Source organism: Aptenodytes forsteri, unplaced genomic scaffold (genome assembly GCF_000699145.1).
Source record: "Aptenodytes forsteri isolate BGI_AS27 unplaced genomic scaffold, ASM69914v1 Scaffold87, whole genome shotgun sequence".
NCBI classification, from domain to species: Eukaryota; Metazoa; Chordata; class Aves; order Sphenisciformes; family Spheniscidae; genus Aptenodytes; species Aptenodytes forsteri.
Window position 1 is genome coordinate 1,221,832 of NW_008796041.1, and position 19,861 is coordinate 1,241,692.

The 19,861-nt window shown below is 36.6% G+C and overlaps 1 protein-coding gene across 1 annotated transcript in view; it reads right to left on the reverse strand.

The window, feature by feature from the left end:
• The window catches only part of UPF2 (UPF2 regulator of nonsense transcripts homolog (yeast)), a 64,799-nt gene extending 45,679 nt beyond the window's left edge, over window positions 1-19,120 (reverse strand). The window contains exons 1-7 of the mRNA XM_009285484.2: window positions 18,745-19,120; window positions 16,881-17,660; window positions 12,259-12,419; window positions 11,016-11,213; window positions 8,994-9,143; window positions 2,351-2,454; window positions 1,752-1,837 (exon numbers count right to left, since the gene is read on the reverse strand). Of these exons, the coding sequence (XP_009283759.1) occupies window positions 1,752-1,837; window positions 2,351-2,454; window positions 8,994-9,143; window positions 11,016-11,213; window positions 12,259-12,419; window positions 16,881-17,660; window positions 18,745-19,106 (1,841 nt within the window). The 5' untranslated portion in view covers window positions 19,107-19,120. The remainder of the gene's footprint in view (window positions 1-1,751; window positions 1,838-2,350; window positions 2,455-8,993; window positions 9,144-11,015; window positions 11,214-12,258; window positions 12,420-16,880; window positions 17,661-18,744) is intronic.
• Between the last annotated feature and the right edge of the window lie 741 nt (window positions 19,121-19,861).

The window sequence follows — 19,861 nt, forward strand, 5'->3', positions numbered from 1 at the left end:
ATGTCATCAAGTTCCTTTAGGTCATTATCATCTAGTACACTAGTGGATTATGCAAAGAAAATCATGCATCTTCAAAGAGGTTCCAAGAGTTAATGATCAATTTGAGCAATCTGGAATCTACAGCACCAGGAAGAAATACAGGGCAGTGGTACAAATACTACTGTATGTTCACAGACCAGCCAACAACCCACTTCCATTTTGCAAACAAACATGGAAAATTAATTATGGTAGAGCTGGAGACAAAAGTAAGTCATCCAGCTGATTTACATTGCTGTAGATATTCTAGGCCGTGAGAAAAAGTTCTTTTCAAATTGTGTTTTGATGCATTTCATGATTACCAGCAGGCTGATAAATAGAAATGTTATTTCCTCTACATCATAAATTTGGGCTGAAGAGCACCTTGTTACGTCTAACAGAAGATATTCAACTGCCTGCCTTCTCTGTCCGTAATTCATATTTCAGGCACAATCAGGCCTCTATCAAAGTCTCTAAAGACTGAGGTGTCAAAACCATATTTTTTTAGAGAAAAGAATACATAAGAGAATGAAAGATTATGTGCACTTCTAATTGCAAAACTAGTATCAACGTAGTCAGGTTAATGCATACAGTCAGCAAACAAACCATTGGTTTATATACAGCTAAGAGCGTAGGGTTATTAGCACAGCAGATGCTTATTACAAATGGGATGTAGAAATAGGCTAGAATTAAGGTTGAAAACACAAGGCAAGAACTAAGTGATTAAAAGCAAGGAAAACAAAACACCAAGGTCTGTTTCTTCAAAGCAATAGTCTACACAAGTCTTGAAACAAAACGGACACTCAAACAAACCATGTTTTTTCCCCAGCATTAAAAGGGAATGGAATCAAAGTGGTGTGAACTCGTAACAGGAAATGCAAGATGATGATGAAACATTTGAAACTAAAAGCAGCATCAAAACAACCTCTCAGGAGAAACAGGGCGAGGTGGAGCAAGAAAAGTGACTCCTTCATAATTGCACCTATTTAAGTTGCACCTATTTAAGGAACAAGTTTACCAGAGAAATATATTGTTCTTCCAATGAATTTAACAATTTTACCTCAGTATTTGCAATCATTTCTGTAAGCAAGGCTCTTCCTGTAAGTGCAGCGACCTCTCTTACACAAAGAGAGAGACAAGGAGAAATAGGAAAACACTACATGGACAGATCTACACAGACGGAAGAGGCCAGGCTCAAACTCTAATCCTTGCTTTCTCTAAAGTGGCCGGCCTCGAACCAGCTCTGCTCCAGAAGATAAAAGGCTGTAATGGCTATGTACTATACCAGCATTAACATATCACAAGAAATCCTCCATCCTAAACAACATTGTGCTCTAACTATTCATAGGTTCTTATATTAAAAAAAGCACAAGTTCTCCTGAATGAAATATATCCTCCTTTTTTGATAGAAGGTAGGTTTTGCTGTTGTTTTCATGGTTAAAAAAAAGTCATGAAAAGATCAACTATAAACACACAAGTACCAGAAAAGAGAAACTATTTATTAAAAAAATTTACACTGCTATGGCAAAATATTGTGGTGAATTGCTTGATCGCTAATCCCAAATATTTCTTTGGTGCTCTAGCATAAATCACTCCAGAAGCGCACATCAGGAATAAACAAATGCAACTTGGAATATGCACTGGTCTTCAGTAATTTAAACAGTTAAAAAATATATACATATGTTAAGTTAAATAACCAAAGGGTGGATCCAGCTTGTTCCCCCTTCAGTTCTTACCTTTGTCTAGGAACTATGAAAAGTGCTCGCACTAGTTTTCTTCTGTTGGCTTTTGTATTCATATTCATGCAAAAATCCATTGCTGCCTGTAAAGAGAAGAGTCAATACTTCACCTTTAATGCAGCAGTTTTTTAAAGCAATATAGCATGCTTTTCAAAAGCATCTTTTACAGAGCTATTCCTGTTACATGCAGCTGCTTTAAAAACAACCGTAAAGAAAAAAAATCTTCATTTTTGTCTAGAACTGACATAGTTAGAAAACATGTCCAGTTACTGATTCTTTGGATCAACACAAGGAAAAAAGCAGCTTAAGTAGACAGGGAGTAATTTATCAGGGAGTGATGGGAAGAAAAAAGGAAGAAGCCAAGTCTACTTCTAAAACAAACTAACACATAAGAGAAGAGGCAGACAAAACCAATATCACATGGTATTTGGGCAATGGCTGACTAAGTGAGAAAAAGAAAATACTTCCTCCAGGTTAAAAATGAATTCAGCTACTGCTAGACTCCAAAGCTTCAAATCTTTATTTCCGATCAATCTGATCTAGCGTTATAGCTTTTAAGAGTGGGGGGGGAAAAAAAAAGAAAACTATGACTATACCTTGTCTATGAGGTCTCTGTTGACACAATTTGGAAGCTGCTGAAGAAAAGCATCTACTATAAGTTTTAAATGAGATCCAGTACTGGCTTCTTCATCCTCTTGTTCTAACAGAGTGAAATAAATAAGCAGCACACATTTTTAAGCTATGAAATATAATGATTTACAATCACATTCCCCAAACACAGTGCATTCGTAATGTTTAGTTGTTAAATAGTCATCCACAGATTCAAAAAAAAATAAGATAAAGATGAATACAAAATTTCATTTTTAATGCAAAAAAAATCCATTGATGGTCTATGCTGACAAAAGTCAAAAGTATCACCTTTAAAACTTGTCTTCCTATTTATGAAGTTTCCTACCTCCTAATTTATACTGTCAGGAGTAACAACACATATATATTCCTAGAAAACTATGGTAGTTTCTTTAGGTGATAAAAGGAAGACCACAAGAAGGCCCAAACATGGGGGAAAACAATATTGGGGAAAAAAAACCCAAACCAAAACAACAAAACGCCTTAATGCAATTGTGGATTCTATTTTTTTAATGTATGTTTGCCCTGCAGGAGAAATAGAATTTTTGATCAAAAATGTCCATTAAGACCATTCTTTCATCAGGTACGTTCTTGACATCTTTTCACTTGAGGCTGTAAAAGCTAGAGGCCAACTCAATTCCTTCAGCTGTACAGAAACCAGAGTACAGGACCATAAAGCGACAAGGATGGAGGGTTGATCACATAACGATTGCAAGGCAAGTGACAATTTGTTTTTCAAGCAAACACTTCTGTGTAATTTGCAACATAGGAAGCAGTGACAGTGACCTGTATCTACTAATTGAGTCAGTTACACTACACAAGTAAGAGACTGCAGGACAACTCTGCCATTGAAATTCAGATTTTCTGGCATCAGCTACGAAGATCTCACCAGACCAATCCCCCTACAGTTACCCTTTAATTGCAAAACATGTAGTAAGCTTCAAAAATTTTCCAGATTTTACTAAGTCCTAGAGAAGAGTCTAGTTTGCTCTATAGCACAACAAGAGCCAAAACAATGAGTTATAACAAACACGCTCGGAAAGAACCCTTCCTTGGCCAAAGCAACACAAAAGAACACTGCTTCCTGAAAAAGGAACATGATGATGTTTGGTTTCCTTTCAGTCTGAGAACATTCAGCAGTAACAAGAATACCTAAGAGGTATTTGAAAGCAGAACAGAGACAGACAGACTTCAAAAAGGTGAATATGGTAGTGGTGAAATTGCACCCAAACTACAAAATACCCAAGACTTGGTAAAGTCACTTTGTCTTTACAGGCTACAGAGTAAGGTAAACTAGCATAAAAGACTGAAGTTCCTTTTTCAAGTTAGTGAAAGGCAAAGAGAAAACAAAGATGCTACACTGCAGGATGTTTTTTCCTTGGGGGGGGTGGGGTGTTGGGTTTGGTTGTTTGTTTTTGTTTTTTTGGAGACGGGGTAGAGCTTAGGTAGCGAAACACTAAGAATTGTTCCAAGGAACATTGCCAGCTACCCCATCTTGAAGATGCTAGAGATTAAAGCAGGTGACATCGCCTCCTCTCTTGCACAGGCAACTAGAAGTCGGAAGAATGAGAGAAGAGTTGATTAAGAAAGGAGAAAAAAGAAAAGGAAGATGTTCCAGATGCTCAGACAGAAGAGGACCATGAAAGTTTAAGGAACCCTGACTCTCTCATCACCCATATACTCAGAGTTCACTAGGATGCAATGCAATAGCTCAAACCAGACAATTTTTACTAGCAAATCTTGTTTTAATGCATTTTTCCATTTAGATATTTACAGCCACACCTTCCTGTCTCCTTTTATTTTCTCCTTTTTCCCTTACAGCCGTTAGTTGTCTCACCTCAGTCTTCTATTCAAACTGACTCAATGCTCTTGAAATAAATTAAAAAAAATAAGCCTTTGACAATTCAGTCACTTTTCAAGTCAATCTTTCAAGAGGCCCTGCTATCACATTCAATTTCAACAGTTCCCAAATACATCTCTTCTTTCACTGGTCCTCTCTCTCACTGGAGAGCTACAGATATTCTCACATTATATTTCTAGGTATTTCTTCCTCATGACAGTACGTAGATCCTTTCTAAGTGGAAAGGCTTTTTTGTAGTACCTGAAGCAGCTTTGGGACTTAAAATAGAAAATTAAGAATTTGACAGTGACAGGAAATGAAGTGGTCAGAGCTTCCTTCTCTAAGGCAAATAATGATTCTAAGTATGCAATTCATGCAAAAAAATTAGTTCCTTTCTTGCTTTTCACTTTGATCCTCCTGAGTTCCAGTCTTTCATCATCACCACATTTTAAAACTGCATTACCTCTTTTTAAAAATTTACAAGTAGTAATGTATAACAATTACAGTTAGACTATTTGTAGTAGTCTATCTGGGTGCAGATCAAATCATGCAGTAAGATCATTGTAGAGACTGAAAGGAAAATTATTTTTTCTTTTTAAACACCTTTATATTTAACCAGAAATGCATGCAATACTGCAATTTTCAGGGAGAAAGTATGAGAAGACCTTAAGGACTTACTGAAGTTGTTCTCCTGCAACAATCAGTACCAAACAATCTTCTACTTCAGTAACAACAGTTATTTGCCTTCCCCTCTCCCTACACACATACTTTCTGAGAAAGCCCTGGCTCCCTTATTGTTAACACCTTTTTTTAATTTTTACAAAACTATAACCTTACAGAGGGCTCGCTCCTAGAAACTCCACTCTGCTTGAAAGCTTCAGTCTACCTTGTAAAGTATCACCCAGACAGTGGAAATAACAGAAGTGCTTTTGTAATGCTAGTAGCTATTCCTCTGTGAGATGAGCATCTGTAATGAATTTGATCATGCAGGAGCCCTCACATTCAGATGGTACAAACCAATACTGTGAGTAATTTTTTGGCTGGATCCCCCCTCTCTGCACAACACTTAAGCATAATGTTAAACATCTTGTTGAATCAAAGCCTCATTGAGGAACGTGTTCAGAATCTAGTCTCACAAGTCATCCAAGTCCAAAAAAATATTTCTTAATGAATATTTTAGATCTTTTTTTAAATTCCTGCTCTTCTGATAGGAACTTTGCTAGCTCTCTAAACAGTGTAGCAAAATTAACAGGGTTGACTTAATACTCACTTCTACAGATCATCTCTGCTGCTGACCAGCCTTACAAAAACTGGCGCTAGATATGTATTAACGTCAGACTCCTGCTCCCAGTACCCTTGATGGCTTCCACCCTGGCCATTCCTTACTTAGCATCTTCGTTTCCATTCACACAGCTTCATTTTTTAACATTTTACCTTCTCTTTTAAAAACAACCTCAAAACTCACTTCTTTCAGCATGTTTTCCGTCACTATTTTCAGCTCCGGTGCTATCTGCTCCCTCTCTCTTCCCTGAGCATATTGAAAATAAGAAAATTAAGATTCACTCAAAGTTAACACAATAGAGAAACAAAATAAATTAGCTAAATTCCTGGTAAACAAACCTCTTCAATTAACTGCATCAACTTTCCTTTTACATGTCATATCTTAAACTTAACTGACTATAGACTCCAACCTTTAGGAAAAAAGTACAGAAACAGGCACTGCAATGCTGTGAAGGATGCTACACCAGGGCAGACCTGCTTTAAAATCATGCACTTTGGAAAACTGCCTTGTCTCCCTCATATTTGGACAGGGGAGAAAAGACTGAAGAGAAGTGGCAGGAGATGCAGAAGTAGCAAAAGATATGCAATACCCACTGTCTGACTGGACTGTCTGCCCTATTTATCTTATTTTCCCCTCTATAATTTACTTATTCCCTCTGCCAATGAAATCCACACCCCCAGATTATCACAATAACTAAAGCTACTTTTTTTCTTCATCTTGGACCTTACGTTAAGACCTCATGCATCCTCCCTTTTTATACTAAAGGCCCATCTCAGCCTAGGAATACTCTATTTTATATTTGTAATAGTGTCATAATACAGTGGTTTCATTCTTTGATGGCTTTGCACAAAACTTTACTACTAACTTACCTGAAGTACAGATGCACAAAAATTCAGTACATGTGAAGAGAAGTTAAAGCTGTATTTTGCAGCTGAAGGACACCTAATTTTCCTAATGTCAAACCTAAGTGAATTTTACTTAAGAGAAAGGCTGAAAGAAATCTACCAGTTAACTAGATGGAAATACATCGCAGAACTTGAAGCAACATCTAAATTCAGATTTTTGTTAATTCTGTATATCTGGTGCTACCAACTAGGGGTGTTCAGAATTACGCACCTCCTCAAAAAACCCCAATCATTGTGTTTCTCTATATGTTTCAAGTAAAGTAACATATGCTGCTAATTTATAGCCTAGTTTTCTAGGAGAACAAGGATTTGGCAATCAGATCTATTTTAATTTCCATCACTAATTTATGAAGCTACTTGTCAGTATCAAAGAAATTTGGCAAAGGTATCAAATTTGCAAAGACACTAAGTTTCTACACATTTCTCAAAAAATAAACTAATGAGCAAAGACAATCACGAAGCAATAGCTCTCCACTAAGAAAAAGCCTACACTGTGAGCCAAATGACATTACCTTCACAAGGTAGAAAGTAAAAGGCTTTCTTTAAAGGCTGGCTGTTTAATGACAAAAAATAAACACCACTCTGACACATTTAGGTTAACCTTTCAGATGGGAGTGTGTTTAGTGCTCAGTCATAGGTAGTTTAAAAACAGAAACTAGTATTGATGGTTAATATTTTGTATTATGACAAAACATGCATCACCTTCCTTTTACAATCAAAACCATGATCATCAATCCCTTCTGTGGTACTGTACATACTCAAACTTGCATTGCCTGCCAGTGAGCTTGAACTATACAGAGACTGCATCTTTTATTTCTGATCTCATCTCCTGTTATTCCTTCCTCACTTCTACAGGGTATCACTCTAGTTATTTGGCTTTGTCTTTATATTTGGAATAATCTTCATCCTCCTATCAAGTTAAGAATCCCTTCAGAAAAAGACAAGAAGGAAATATCCACGTTCCTTTAGATGCTATTGACGAAGTATTTTTGGCCTATCTAGCAAGCTATGACCAATCCAGAATGAACTGCTTTTTTTCTTTTGATTCCAAGAGAACGTCTATGTGTACCTCCCTTATAGATAGCTGGAACCAAGCTCTTCACTGTTTTGTTTGAAATCTCTGAGGATAACAACTCACTAAAGTGAATGTCCTGCAATTAAGCTGGGTAAGATGTTAAGTTTTAATGAGCTGATGACTACTCAGAGAATATAAATGGAAGGGAAAATTTATTCCAAAGAGGGTATGGCTTTTTCCAATCTGTCTGGGTAAAGAAAGGAAAAACCTAAGGAAACATTACATAGAATTATCCTGACAGTTTTCCTTTCAGAAGGAATCTGAAACGGTCTGACTGGGGAGCTAATTTCTTCGAATTTGTGAGGTGTCACAGACCAGCGTAGTCCCAAGCTCAACTAACTTTAGGCACACAAGAGAGTCATCCAATGTAAAGACCCATATGCCCTAACCCTTCCTACTGTCAGCTAAAGGAGACTGGTACTTTGAGGAGTTGTTCAAATCACTCAACGCCCAAGCCCACAGATCCATGCATCAGCTTGGTTAGACAAACCTACGCTTTAAACACCGATACACAGTCTTTGCCAGGGCCTCAACTTCTTTGCTTTGATGTGAACTCCACGGCTTAAAGTTTTGGCTTTAACTTCTTAGCTTTTAAAGCCCAATGCAGTTTCAAGCAAGAGGATGATTAGATTCTAAATTCACTAGATCAGATAGGATCTTCACTTCTAAGCCACAGAATCTCCAGCCAGTGGACTCTAGATGTGATTTTTTTTTTCCCACATTCTAGACACAGAACAAGTTTCCTGCTTCAGAAATGAAAGAAAAGAATCTGCATTGGTCCTTGGAAATCCAAAGCAGAAAAAACAATGTGTCTTACAAACTGGGCTCAAAGAAAACACCTCACTTGCTCCTCTATGATTTTGGCTCTTAACGCCTGATGTTGCTTTTCCCACTATTCAGTACCACTGAAAGAAAAACTTGTAACTCATAAGAAAAATGCTTAAGAAACATTTTGCTGCTGTTTCCCCTAGTAAAACTGACACAGCTAGATTTTCACAGGTGCCATTTGCAGCCCTTTACGCATAATTAGAAGTTAGAATTCTTAAATCCTGCTATGTGAAGCCATAACGTCAAAAGAAAAGTCTTTAATGATTAACAAGACAGAAAGGCAGAGCTGAATCTTAGATTTCAATATAAGTTAAAACCAGAAAATATTTTATTAGTACCCTAAGCACATTTGATGAGCAAATCATTTAGGCACTGAAGTCTACATACTTCTTTCTAGTCACTTTGCAGACAACTGCCTTCACATTTGATTATTTTTAAAAGCTATATGAAGGAATCAATAACTTTCACTACATAAACCTCCATGTAATACTTTTCACTTGTATCTTGTTACAAATGCATTTTTTACCACAATCCTAACAGTTTCTAGCTGCTAAAGTTTCATAAATAAATAAAAAAATAGTTCTCCCTGAAGTCACTCTATCTACTGACTAAAAACCATCAAGCTCAAAAAAAAAAAAAAATCAGGAAACAACAAAGAATTCCTAAACCCACTTCTTTTTACCTTGCTCATCAAGAAGCTTTTTTGTAAGATCTTCTGCCTCATCTCCACAGTCTAACTCCAGAGGATCATCATTAATATCCAGGTTCTCCAGCTCCAACTCCAAATCCTCACTCCCAGGTGCTTCCTTATTATCTTTGGCATCTTTTGAATCTATTTGAAAGTAGAAATATTAAAGTATTAAATATATGCAGTCATGATTAGAATACAGGAAGACTCACCTTGCTAAACCTACATCTCTTTAGTGTCTTAGTCTCATTAAAAGGAAACGGGAAAAAGAATATTACTTCTTGAGACTATACGGTCTCATCTGTTATGTTTCAGTGGTTTGATACATCCTTCATACAGCTTTACCCATATGCCTGAAATCTGCAAACATTTACCTACATTGGGGTCTGTTAAGGACTGCCAACAGTTTTTAGCACTTTGGTTTGCTCTGAACTATACCTGGTACATCTTCATTGAATGACATGTATACATTCAAACAGAACAAGATATTCAGAAATGCAGCAATCTAAGTCCAAAAGTGCTTAAAATGGATTGCCAGGCCATCACATGGGAAGTGCAAGCAAAAAAAACTTTCTCTCTGACCTTCCCAATATGCAAAACAGTATCCTCCAAAACCCCAGTAAATGAGTATCACAAACATTGTTCAAAAAGAGCCAGATTCAAAGGTACAAATTCTAATTTAATGTTTGCACTGCATAGTCTTCATAGCTCAACTGGTAATAAAATTGACAAAGCAAAGTGAAGAGAAAGTATTTTATACAGACCAAGAAAAAAAAAAGCAGAAAAGCAGAACAGGAGGAAAATACTGAAGAAATAAGGTGCTATGTAGAAGGTCAAATAAAAACCGTATTTTCCTTGAACACAAATGATCTATGAATCTCTAGATGAAGATTCAGAAAGGAATAGCTAGTATTTTTCTTGGACAACACTGGTCCAGCACAGAGCATTTTTCCAAGAGATTACTATCTACAACATTTTAGTATTCTTTTAGGCCTCCTTCAAGCCTCATTTGCAGACTATGCTTCATAAAAAAAGATAAATTACAAGGCAAATAACCTTATTAAAATATTTAAATTTTTCAAACAAAACTGTGACAACTAAACTGTGTGCATATCATATGGAAATAGCAGACTCGCAAAGCAAGCAACGTGTTTAGAATCACAGACTAATTTAGTCTGGAATGGACCTTGGTGAGGTCTCTAGTTCAACCTTCTGTCAAAGTGGATGAGCACTGTATTCAGACCAGATTTCTCAGGGATTTTTTCCAGTTGCCTTGAAAAAAATCTCTTAAGGCAGAGATTCCAGTCTCCCTGGGCAAGCTGCTCCAACATCTAATTATACTCACAGGGAAATTTTGGAATTTAGAAATCAGAAAGAAGGCCATGAACTACAGAGTTGAAATTCCATTAATACTCAACACTGACCTACTGCATGCATATTAGAAAGCCATGCAGCCTGTGTCTTTGTTGGCATTTCCTCAATGCCAGAACACTGCTCTTATCCAAACATGCATCTTCTGTTACACTTTGAGCCAGTGATGGTGAATGTCATTTTTATCCCATAACTAAAGTCTACCGATGCCTGGTTGTGAACCTAGGGCTGTGTCAGAAGTGAGGAACCATCCAGGCCTTTCAATCTACTGGAATTTTATATTGAAACAGTTGGCTACCATTGACAATTTAGTGGAAAAAACAGAATGAACACTAACATCTTTCAAAGAAGGTAAACTTTTAGGTTTCCAACAGAAAAGTTAATCATTTACTGGCACTGGTTAATCTCCAATTATTTCAGATTTAAAATTCTATCAATATTAAAATGCATTTAATCTTTTTTCTTCCCCAAATACCACACCCAGATATAATCCCTTTCCCGCAGTTTCTTCCCTAAAAATTCATCTAAACTGGTGTACTGTCCTGATCACCACAAATTATTTTGTTAGAGACTCATTACTTCCATCAAATTTACATATCTGTTGCACAAAATATGTTAAAAAAAATACTCATCCAAGCATTCTACCTCTTGATTCATCTTTGCCGGAATCCTTGTTCTGGGAACATTTCTCATTATCTTTAAACAAAATCGCTGGCACAAAAGCCTTTAAGTCGATGAGATTCTCATAGAAGTTTCTAGCATCTTCGTCTTCCCAGATACCCCCCTCCAGGTCATATTCTCCAGGCTTTCCTGGTGTGAAAATATCAATACCAGGTCCATGTTCTACAAAAATAGCGAAACCATAAGAAAGTTATTCACGCAAATTTTTCACCTTCTAAGGGGAGGCACCTTTAAAGATTAAAAAAATACTTTTAGAAACATGTTAACCTATTTATTACTACCACTGTTTTCACTTAAATATTGCAACATATAAAGTGCTTTTAACAACTCAATCTTAATAGTAGATATATCAATAAGCTATCTTAAAATTGTAGATTTGGCATTGACAGAAAACAGTATCAGAGTGAAAGTCAAATCAAGTAAAATCAAGCAGCACACTGTGGTATTAGAAAGGAAAGCTATAACAGACTTTAAGCACATTAACATAAAAAAATAATCGCTTTGAGCATGAATTGTACCTCATTGTATTTTAAGAACAGAAGTTTAAAAAGAGTAATTTTAAATTTAGAGGTATTCAAGAAATACAGCTTCTTTTAAGCTCAAGATGACTTCAGACAAAAGGTGCACTCATAATTTCAACAACATCTCTAAACCTAAAATTAGAGATTCATTAAGGCATTGAATAGCTCTGCCAGTTATATGCTGCACTTCTCAGGAGGTCAGAGAGCCACCTAGTGACCTATCTGGCTTAACAATATGATCCTGCTCATAACATCATGACCCAAAATATACTTCAAATTCATTTTTTAACAATATCAGATTTTAAAATTCTAACATACACCGTTCTTTAAATAGCAAAAAATGCATTACATTAAATTGAAAGAAATAGGTTTAAAACAATTAGGTTTAAAACATTTTCAATTTTCCATTTATTCCTGTATTACCTGAAACAAATCTAAACAGATATTACTTGTTACCGTAACTACACAGCATATACAATCATTATGGTTAAATGTTAGGTTTAGTTGCTTTAATAAAAAACTATGTATTATTCATTCTTTGATATCCTTAAGGAGGGAAACCTAAATAAGAAGTCGTCGATGGGAAGAACACATCAGAACACATCAGTAAGAGGGTTTGGTTAGCTTTCCCACCACATCCAAGCCAAGTCCAGCATCCTGTTTACTTGCTTTAGAAGACTGCCTACCCTCAGGTGTTGGTTTCTCTTGGGGAAGGTCAGGCATATTTTCATCCAAAAGATCAGCTAGAGATTGAGAATTTGCCAACAGCTTCTGATAGGACATTGCAAATTCCTCATATTGCTTGTGTCGATCTTCACTCAGCTCTCCTTTGGAGTGAAGAATGCGCCTACAAAAAATCAAAGTTACAGTAAGATGACCTTTTTTCTTAAAATATATTTGAGCTATCCTGTACCACTACCAATTTCTCTGAGCAAAGCTAACCTTTCCCTCGAAGAGGGAACTGTCAGAATTCTAGTTGAGACTGCAATAGCAAAACTTTGAGCAACACTGGTTTTTTCCAAACCACCATACTGAATTACTCAATGTCGTTGAGGGTAGTACAGTCACAGCTCTAACTTCAATGTCCAAAGAGAAAGGCTAACTTATTTTTTTGCTATGATTATCCTGTAACAGTCCTGCACAATGAAAAGACTTTTGTAGTAAATTAAAATATTCAACTTCCATGAAAGCTGGATAAAAGTTGCTTTGCATCTGTAACATTACATTTCCATGTTGTTCAATGATTAAATGGGCAATCATCGCCAGGAGGCTCAAAAAAGTTGCACATTAAGACCAGCCCATTAATTTTCCAACAAACCAAGTTATTTCAAGGCTATCAGTCCAAATTAAGAGCAGTTACATTTGTTTTTTCACTTGCTCTTTGTTTTCTTTTATGAAACTATCCATACTTATTTTAAATGCTCATTTTTAAAATTGAAATCCACTGTCAAAAGCAATTGCATTTGAAGGAATGTTAATCACTGCTTACAAGCGCACAGTAAAGCAGTTTCAGGATTACATGCAGAGCAGTACAACTCAATTTTGTTACCACACTACAATTAAGACCGTCTTGGATTTTAGACAAAAAAAATATCAAGAACTTCCAGTAGTTTGAACGAAATATACAGAACAAGGTAATATCTGCTAGTACAAAGCTTGCCACGGAAGACTGATGAAAGACTGCCATCGTTGATTTTGGGTTAACTAAGAATAAGCTGGTTGCTCGTTAGCAATGTTCTAGTTTGTCCTCAACGAGGGCTCCTGAGAAGTGCATTTTCCCATCCATGGCATGATCCACTCTGCATGAATAGTTCTTGTATGGACAAGGCACAGTCAGTTCTTTACTGTGAACGTAAAGAACACTTTGGGCCAGCTGAGCTGTTTGGGGGCCTACCACAGCAAAGATACAAATGGGCTCAGATCAAACACAGACTTTCAAAGGGAAGTTGACAGAATGAGCTTGCCTAGCAAGTTTCCAATTTGTTTTACAGTAGCTTGAATAATGCTACTAACATTGGACTAAAGGGAAGCTGACGGAATGAGCTTGCCTAGCAAGTTTCCATTTTACAGTAGCTTGAATAATGCTACTAACATTGGACTAACTAGTTGTAACCACTGACAATGCACCCTGCACTGAGATGAAAGCATCAGAAGATGAAGTTCGAAATAAGGTGCAAATGCCATAATTCCTAAAGCAGGTTGCATCATTACATTATCATTAGGCTTTTATTAAGCAATAAGTATACAATCACATTCTTGCCAAAAGACCCAAACATTTTATAGCATAAAAATTCTAAACCAGTTTAAGCAATGTAAGGTGAGGGATAACAATCTTGGCTTTTTTCAGTTCCAGGTTAATTGTAAAACAAAAGTCATCTTTGTACACAACACATTCACAGGGTGAGCAACAAAATCCCTATCTGCTTAGAACCAAAACTTGACATTGTTGTCTTGCCAGAGGGCAAGAAGCAGGAATGCTAGCAAAAGTTCTGCTTCTTGTCCCTCTCACAAAAACACACCTATATAACATGATTTACCTGCTCCTGCAAAGTAGAGCAAGAAAAATTAACAAATTAAATAACCACAGACAATTTCTAAAGTGCAGTAGTTCAGTTTGGATTCAGGAAACATGTTAAGTGCCAATTCATAGCCTTTCCATGGAGACAGCTATCCATGAGGTACATATTTTAAGTTTAAAATATACCAGCAGCCTCAAACATGAGCTCTGAAGCTCTGTGCTATTATTAAAAAGCAAACAAGCAAAGTGCTCTAACAACAGTACAAGAGTTTCAGTTCTTGGTTTCAGTTCCCAAAAGACAAGTGTTAACTAATTCAAGCAATCTAAAGCATACTACACAAACTTTAAAAAAGCACAATTCATTTTTGAATACAATTAAAAGTACAGCACACAGTACTTCTCTTACTTTATGTCTCTTCAGAATTTCATGAAGTGCCACAGCACAAGTTCAGCAGATCTTAAAAACATCCTTAATTTAGACAAAAGAAGTTTCTTCCATATCTAAAACTCTTTTTTGAAAACTAACGCTAGAATTTGGGAATCAAGTTGTTTCCTTCCAATGACACAGCCTGCACAGATCTTGCTGTGCCCTTAGCTGTGTAACCAAATGACCACCAGGTTCTACTGTCAAAGCATAACTCAAGGTAGTTTTCCTAATTATCCACTTGCAGAAACCCTTGTGTCTAATAATGCTTTAATTTTACCTTAATGATTCAGCAGGTAACACAATATTAAAGCACGGTTAAGGTTAGCATATTAATTTTCAATTAAACTCAACCAATCTGTACAGCTTGAGTTATTTCACAGTCACTGTCCTGACACAGGTAAATACAAGAGGTATTTACCTGACAAAATATCATGACCTAAACATATGACACTGTTGATGCACAAGAGAGAACAGTTCGCTCCCTGTTCACTTCACCAGTTCTGGAATAACAGTGGGAATAAAAGCTGTTGCTATCAGCAAAGTGGATCAGGTTTCAAATACACAGAGGACCGTTTTTTCCAATAGGATTATTCCTTTTTAAAAAAAAACAAAAAACAAAACAAAAAAAAACCAAAAAACCCAAACAACAACAAAACAACACCACATCACCACAATCACTTTTCAGAAATCCACAGTTGAGGAAGATTTCTATACTATTCACAGACTTCTTACCAGGCAAGTTTCTGTCTTTGACCTCATGCCTTGCACATCCATAGCATGCAAATGTCAAGCATCTCTCTTGTTACAGACACGTTGTAAGCAAATAAAATTAGGCAGGAAAGTTTTTTGATGTCTTGTATCTTTAACAAAACTTATTCCCCAACTTTTATTGAGCAGCTAAAATAAACATCTAAAAGTTCAGACAGAGATAAATAATAGAATTATCTTCATCCAGTGATAAACTATACTTCTTCACATTCCTTCCCCAAAACAAAAGCTTTGCACCCAAGTTCATAGCGATAATTCAGATAAGGTGCATAAAGAGGTCTCTAGTCTGATCTACTCATAGCAGGCTCAATGAAGATATCAGACCAGGCTGCCCAGGGCTCTATCCAGCCACTTTTATCCAGTTGTGCAAGTAAACATTAAAGTATATTTCCCTCTCCCACATCACTTATGCTCTTTCTTCCTTATGGTTTCTTAACATTCTTCGTATCTCTTGGGATTTTTTTTTTCACTTTATTGCCTATCATACAGACTTTTCGACACTCACTCATTGAAATCCCAGCCAGAACCAATGTGCCCAGAACCAATTATAATTCTGAAAGCATAAAACTTTATACTCATTAACTTTAAAAAAATAACAACTAAGTCAATAACACACTTTAAAGTAATAAGGTACTTGTAGAAATAATGGTAGCTCAGAAGTCAGTTTATGGTCCTATGAAATACGCCACTGAGCTGACCAAGACCAGATAGGACTGCAGCACAATACCCATCAGCAAGTTTAAAGCCTTGGTTTGGGAACATCAAATTTTACTGTATTCCGAGCATACATTTGGCTCTGGACTGATGTTCAGCCTTTTAGTTGAAACCTGTGCCTATCCACAGTAACATGTTCATTTCTATCTGCTTGGAATGCTTCCAAAAGGATTTAAGAATGCCCATGTTTTAAGACCAGCAGGTGGGTTTAGGCTGGCTCCAATAACGACAATTCAGGACGCTTTAAAGAAAAGCAAACAATTATTAAACAATGTGGTCATGGTAGGAATTAAATTATTCAGATCTTAAAGGTGTGTATACTTACACCCTTCAATATTAGTATTTCATATAGACATTTAAGAGGATTTGAATCAAATTGTCTATGCCCTCCCACATTTTAATATATAAAATTTGCCCACATTAAAGTGTAAGGGGTACCTTGTTAGTCTAACCTAATTTTTCCTCCATACTTGTACACTAAAAAAAGTAAACAAACCAAAGCCATTGTGGCATATGCTCTGTTAGATACGTGTGGGTGGAAAGGGAGAAATTAGATTGTGCCAACTGGAAAAGGATGGTACCAGCTGGGAAAGAAGCATTACTCTCAAGCTGCTAAGAGAACACCACCAAACTTGAAGTTATAGAGAATTAAAGCTAAAGGTCAACCTCCATTTTCTTTAAAGATATTCAAAGAGTCTATTTGGTTTTAGCTTTTTAAGTATTCAGAGCAAATTTAGAACTTTTTTTAGATATATTGCAGAATACGCTTATCTTCGACACACCGCTAACAGACTTTGTTTACAAATACAGCAATAAATCTAGGCATTTCATAAACAAACTATTTTTTTCTCCATAAATATAAAGCAACATTCAAGTGTCACCTGTTTTGTCTTTCAATATTTTGTAGCTCCCTGTGGTCCCTTTTCAGGTGTTTGGTCAAAGACGTAAAGTATTCCTTCAACAAATTCTGGAAGGGCTGTTGCTTCTCTGGGCTAATTATCTCACTAGGAGGAAAGCTCAAGTTAAACTTCTCTGCAACAGTTTTTACTTTCCTTGGTACCAAACCAGCAATGTCATCTCCACAGTGCCGACAAAAGCTGATAACCACAGAAACATGAGTGTGGGATTCTCGATCAGCATTAATAATATTTTTAAGCTGCTCATAGATTAAAGACAGACCTTCCTTGTCAGTGAAAATCCCGACTATTGTCAATTCTGCAATGAAACGCAAATCAGTTCTTAACTTGGTAATGTTGGGAGTCTTCTCTTCTTTCCTTGCTTCAAAATGTTTTTTCCAAGCCTGAAGTAGCGAAGGAGCAAAATCAGCATAGCGCTGGTGAAAGAGTGAACACAAGTGCACAGCGCAGTTCACATCTGATATTTTCAGTTTGGCTTCCACAATAGAAGCTACTGCTTCTGCAATGTATTTGCTTAAATTCAGGCTATTAAAGTCATGGGACAAGGAGTCCCTTTGTTGCTCTGTAATGGTTTTTAGCTTCTTAACAAAAGCCGTGTTCTTCTTCAAACTGGAATCTAGTCTGCTGAAGAAGTTTTCCTCAGGGCGATTGTCTGGTGCGTTCTGGTTTTTGCTGCGAAGCTCTTTTCTTGCCTGATGGCGCTCCCAAGCCTCCTGATGGAGCTGATGTGCTTCCTCTTTTTCTCTAAGAGAAATAGAAATCAGTCATTTCCGTTACAGAACCTCACTTTTAGGTTAACAGTTCAAAGGAAAAAAAAAAAGTCATAGTTGGAAACCCTCCAGTAGTTCTAAACACAATTTCCCCTTAATACTCCATTTTTAAATATTTAACAAGTTAATCCTAGAAAGCTAAAGCATCTGCTTCATAAACTACTGTTTAACTTTTTTTGCTGCAAAAGGCAAGTACTACTTGTTACAAAATGAAACTTCTCAAATATTTCTATGCAGAACATATTAATCCCAACAGACTTAGAAAATATAAACATAAAACTCCATTTACTCCAGACGGAGATGAAGTTCTTACAGAAGAGGACAACCACCTTTCAACAGGTTACTGTATTACACAGTTATGGGAAATCTTTTATTCCCAGACTACTGAAATTACACAGAAAATTTTAAATAGGTGAAATACATCTGTCCCAGCTAGAATTCAGCTATGGTGTTGCCTCAGTCTTAGAAAATGACACGTTTCAAACACAAGAATGTCTGGAATCTTGTCTGGAATCTTGGCTTTATTGGTCTAAAGACGCTATCTTCAACACTGTAGTACCTTTTGATAACATACTAACAAACATTGTCTTGGTAGTATCACATATTAAACTGCCAGGTTACATTCTGTGTTTGCCATCCAGGTATCAACTGTCTATGATTGATTAAAAGAAATTACAGTCATCCCTCACAGTAGATTTGCTCCTGTTACGGTCTGTGGACCTGTTAGAGCCTGTATTCCCAATTTTATGACACTAACACTTCTCCATCTTAAAAGAAACTGTGCTTCTTTATTCAATCATATTTGTGCATTACATGGTCATCACATGGAGAACACTATCAGAAACCTGTATTAGAGACTAAAGTAACATAGGTTAGAGGTGAAAACTCAAAACTACACAGAAGTCATAAAGCATGGTCTGCTTGCCATGTAAAATTTGTAACACTACATACAACTTCTCATAAGTAACTCAAACAGTTCATCTTTTATAATTCTGCCCACAACCCCGATAGCAGGACTACAGCATTTGGCACAATTAAACCATTAAAAGACAACTTACTTCAGTTGAGCAGCTGCTTCTTCTTGTTTCTTTTTCTCTTCCTCCTCTTGTTTCTTTTTCTCCTCTTCTTCAAGTTTCTTTTTTTCTTCTTCTTCTTTCTTCTTTTGCTCTTCTTCTGCCTTTACTTTATCCTCTTCTTTTTTCTTCCGCTCCTTGTCTTCCTTTTTTCTTTTATCCTCTTCCAGTTTTTTCTTTTTATCTTCAGGAACCTTTAAAGTCTCCCTCTTCATGCCAACCTTGATGTCTTCTTTCGGCTTCTCCCTGGTGCTCACTGGTCGCCTTTCACTAAATTCTTTTTCTTTATTATTTAATGGAGATTCTTTTTCTTCCATATTTGCTGGCTTTTTGCGCTCAGCTGGCATTGTATTACCCAGGCAAGTCTGCAGAATCACAGGAAAATAAGTATTTTTAACTTGTTGTTGATATATTAAAGTCACTTTCACAGCCCACCCATACTCACTTAGTTCTTAACTAAGTAAGATAACTCACAAATGCCTAACTCATCAGAATAAAATACAGGTTTAAGGTAAGTTCTCTTGAACTAAGGAATGGATCTAACAACAAGTAAAATCTAATTATTTTGTTATAGTGTTATACTGCAAAGTTGTCTTCAGCATGAATTGTGAAGTAAAACCATTTGAAGTTTCTCCAACTTGAGGAATACAAGATCTTGGAAGATAAACAGAAGTCCATCTGAAAAAAAATCCAAGACTGGTAAAAGCAAAGTGCCCCCAACTTAAAAACAAATAAAAATATTTGATTCATCAGCATGCACTTGCGCCTCACTGACCTTTTTACACATCTCCTAAGAATACTCCCCCTTCCACCACCTTTACTTAGGATCATAGGATAATGCAAGTTAGATGGGACCTCAAGGGGTTCAACCTCCTGCTCAAAGCAGGGTCAACCAGGTCAGACAAGATTGCTCTAGGCTCCGGTCTTGAAAACTGCCAAGGAAAGAGACTGCACAACCTCTCCGGCCAACCTGCTCCAGTGCTTGACTGTCCTCATTGTTAAAAGGCATCACCTTGTTCCCCTCTTTACTTACCCCTCCCAAGATTTCCCCAGTCATCTCAAACACTCTTCCGTATAGCACAAGTACCAGCTAGAAAGACGA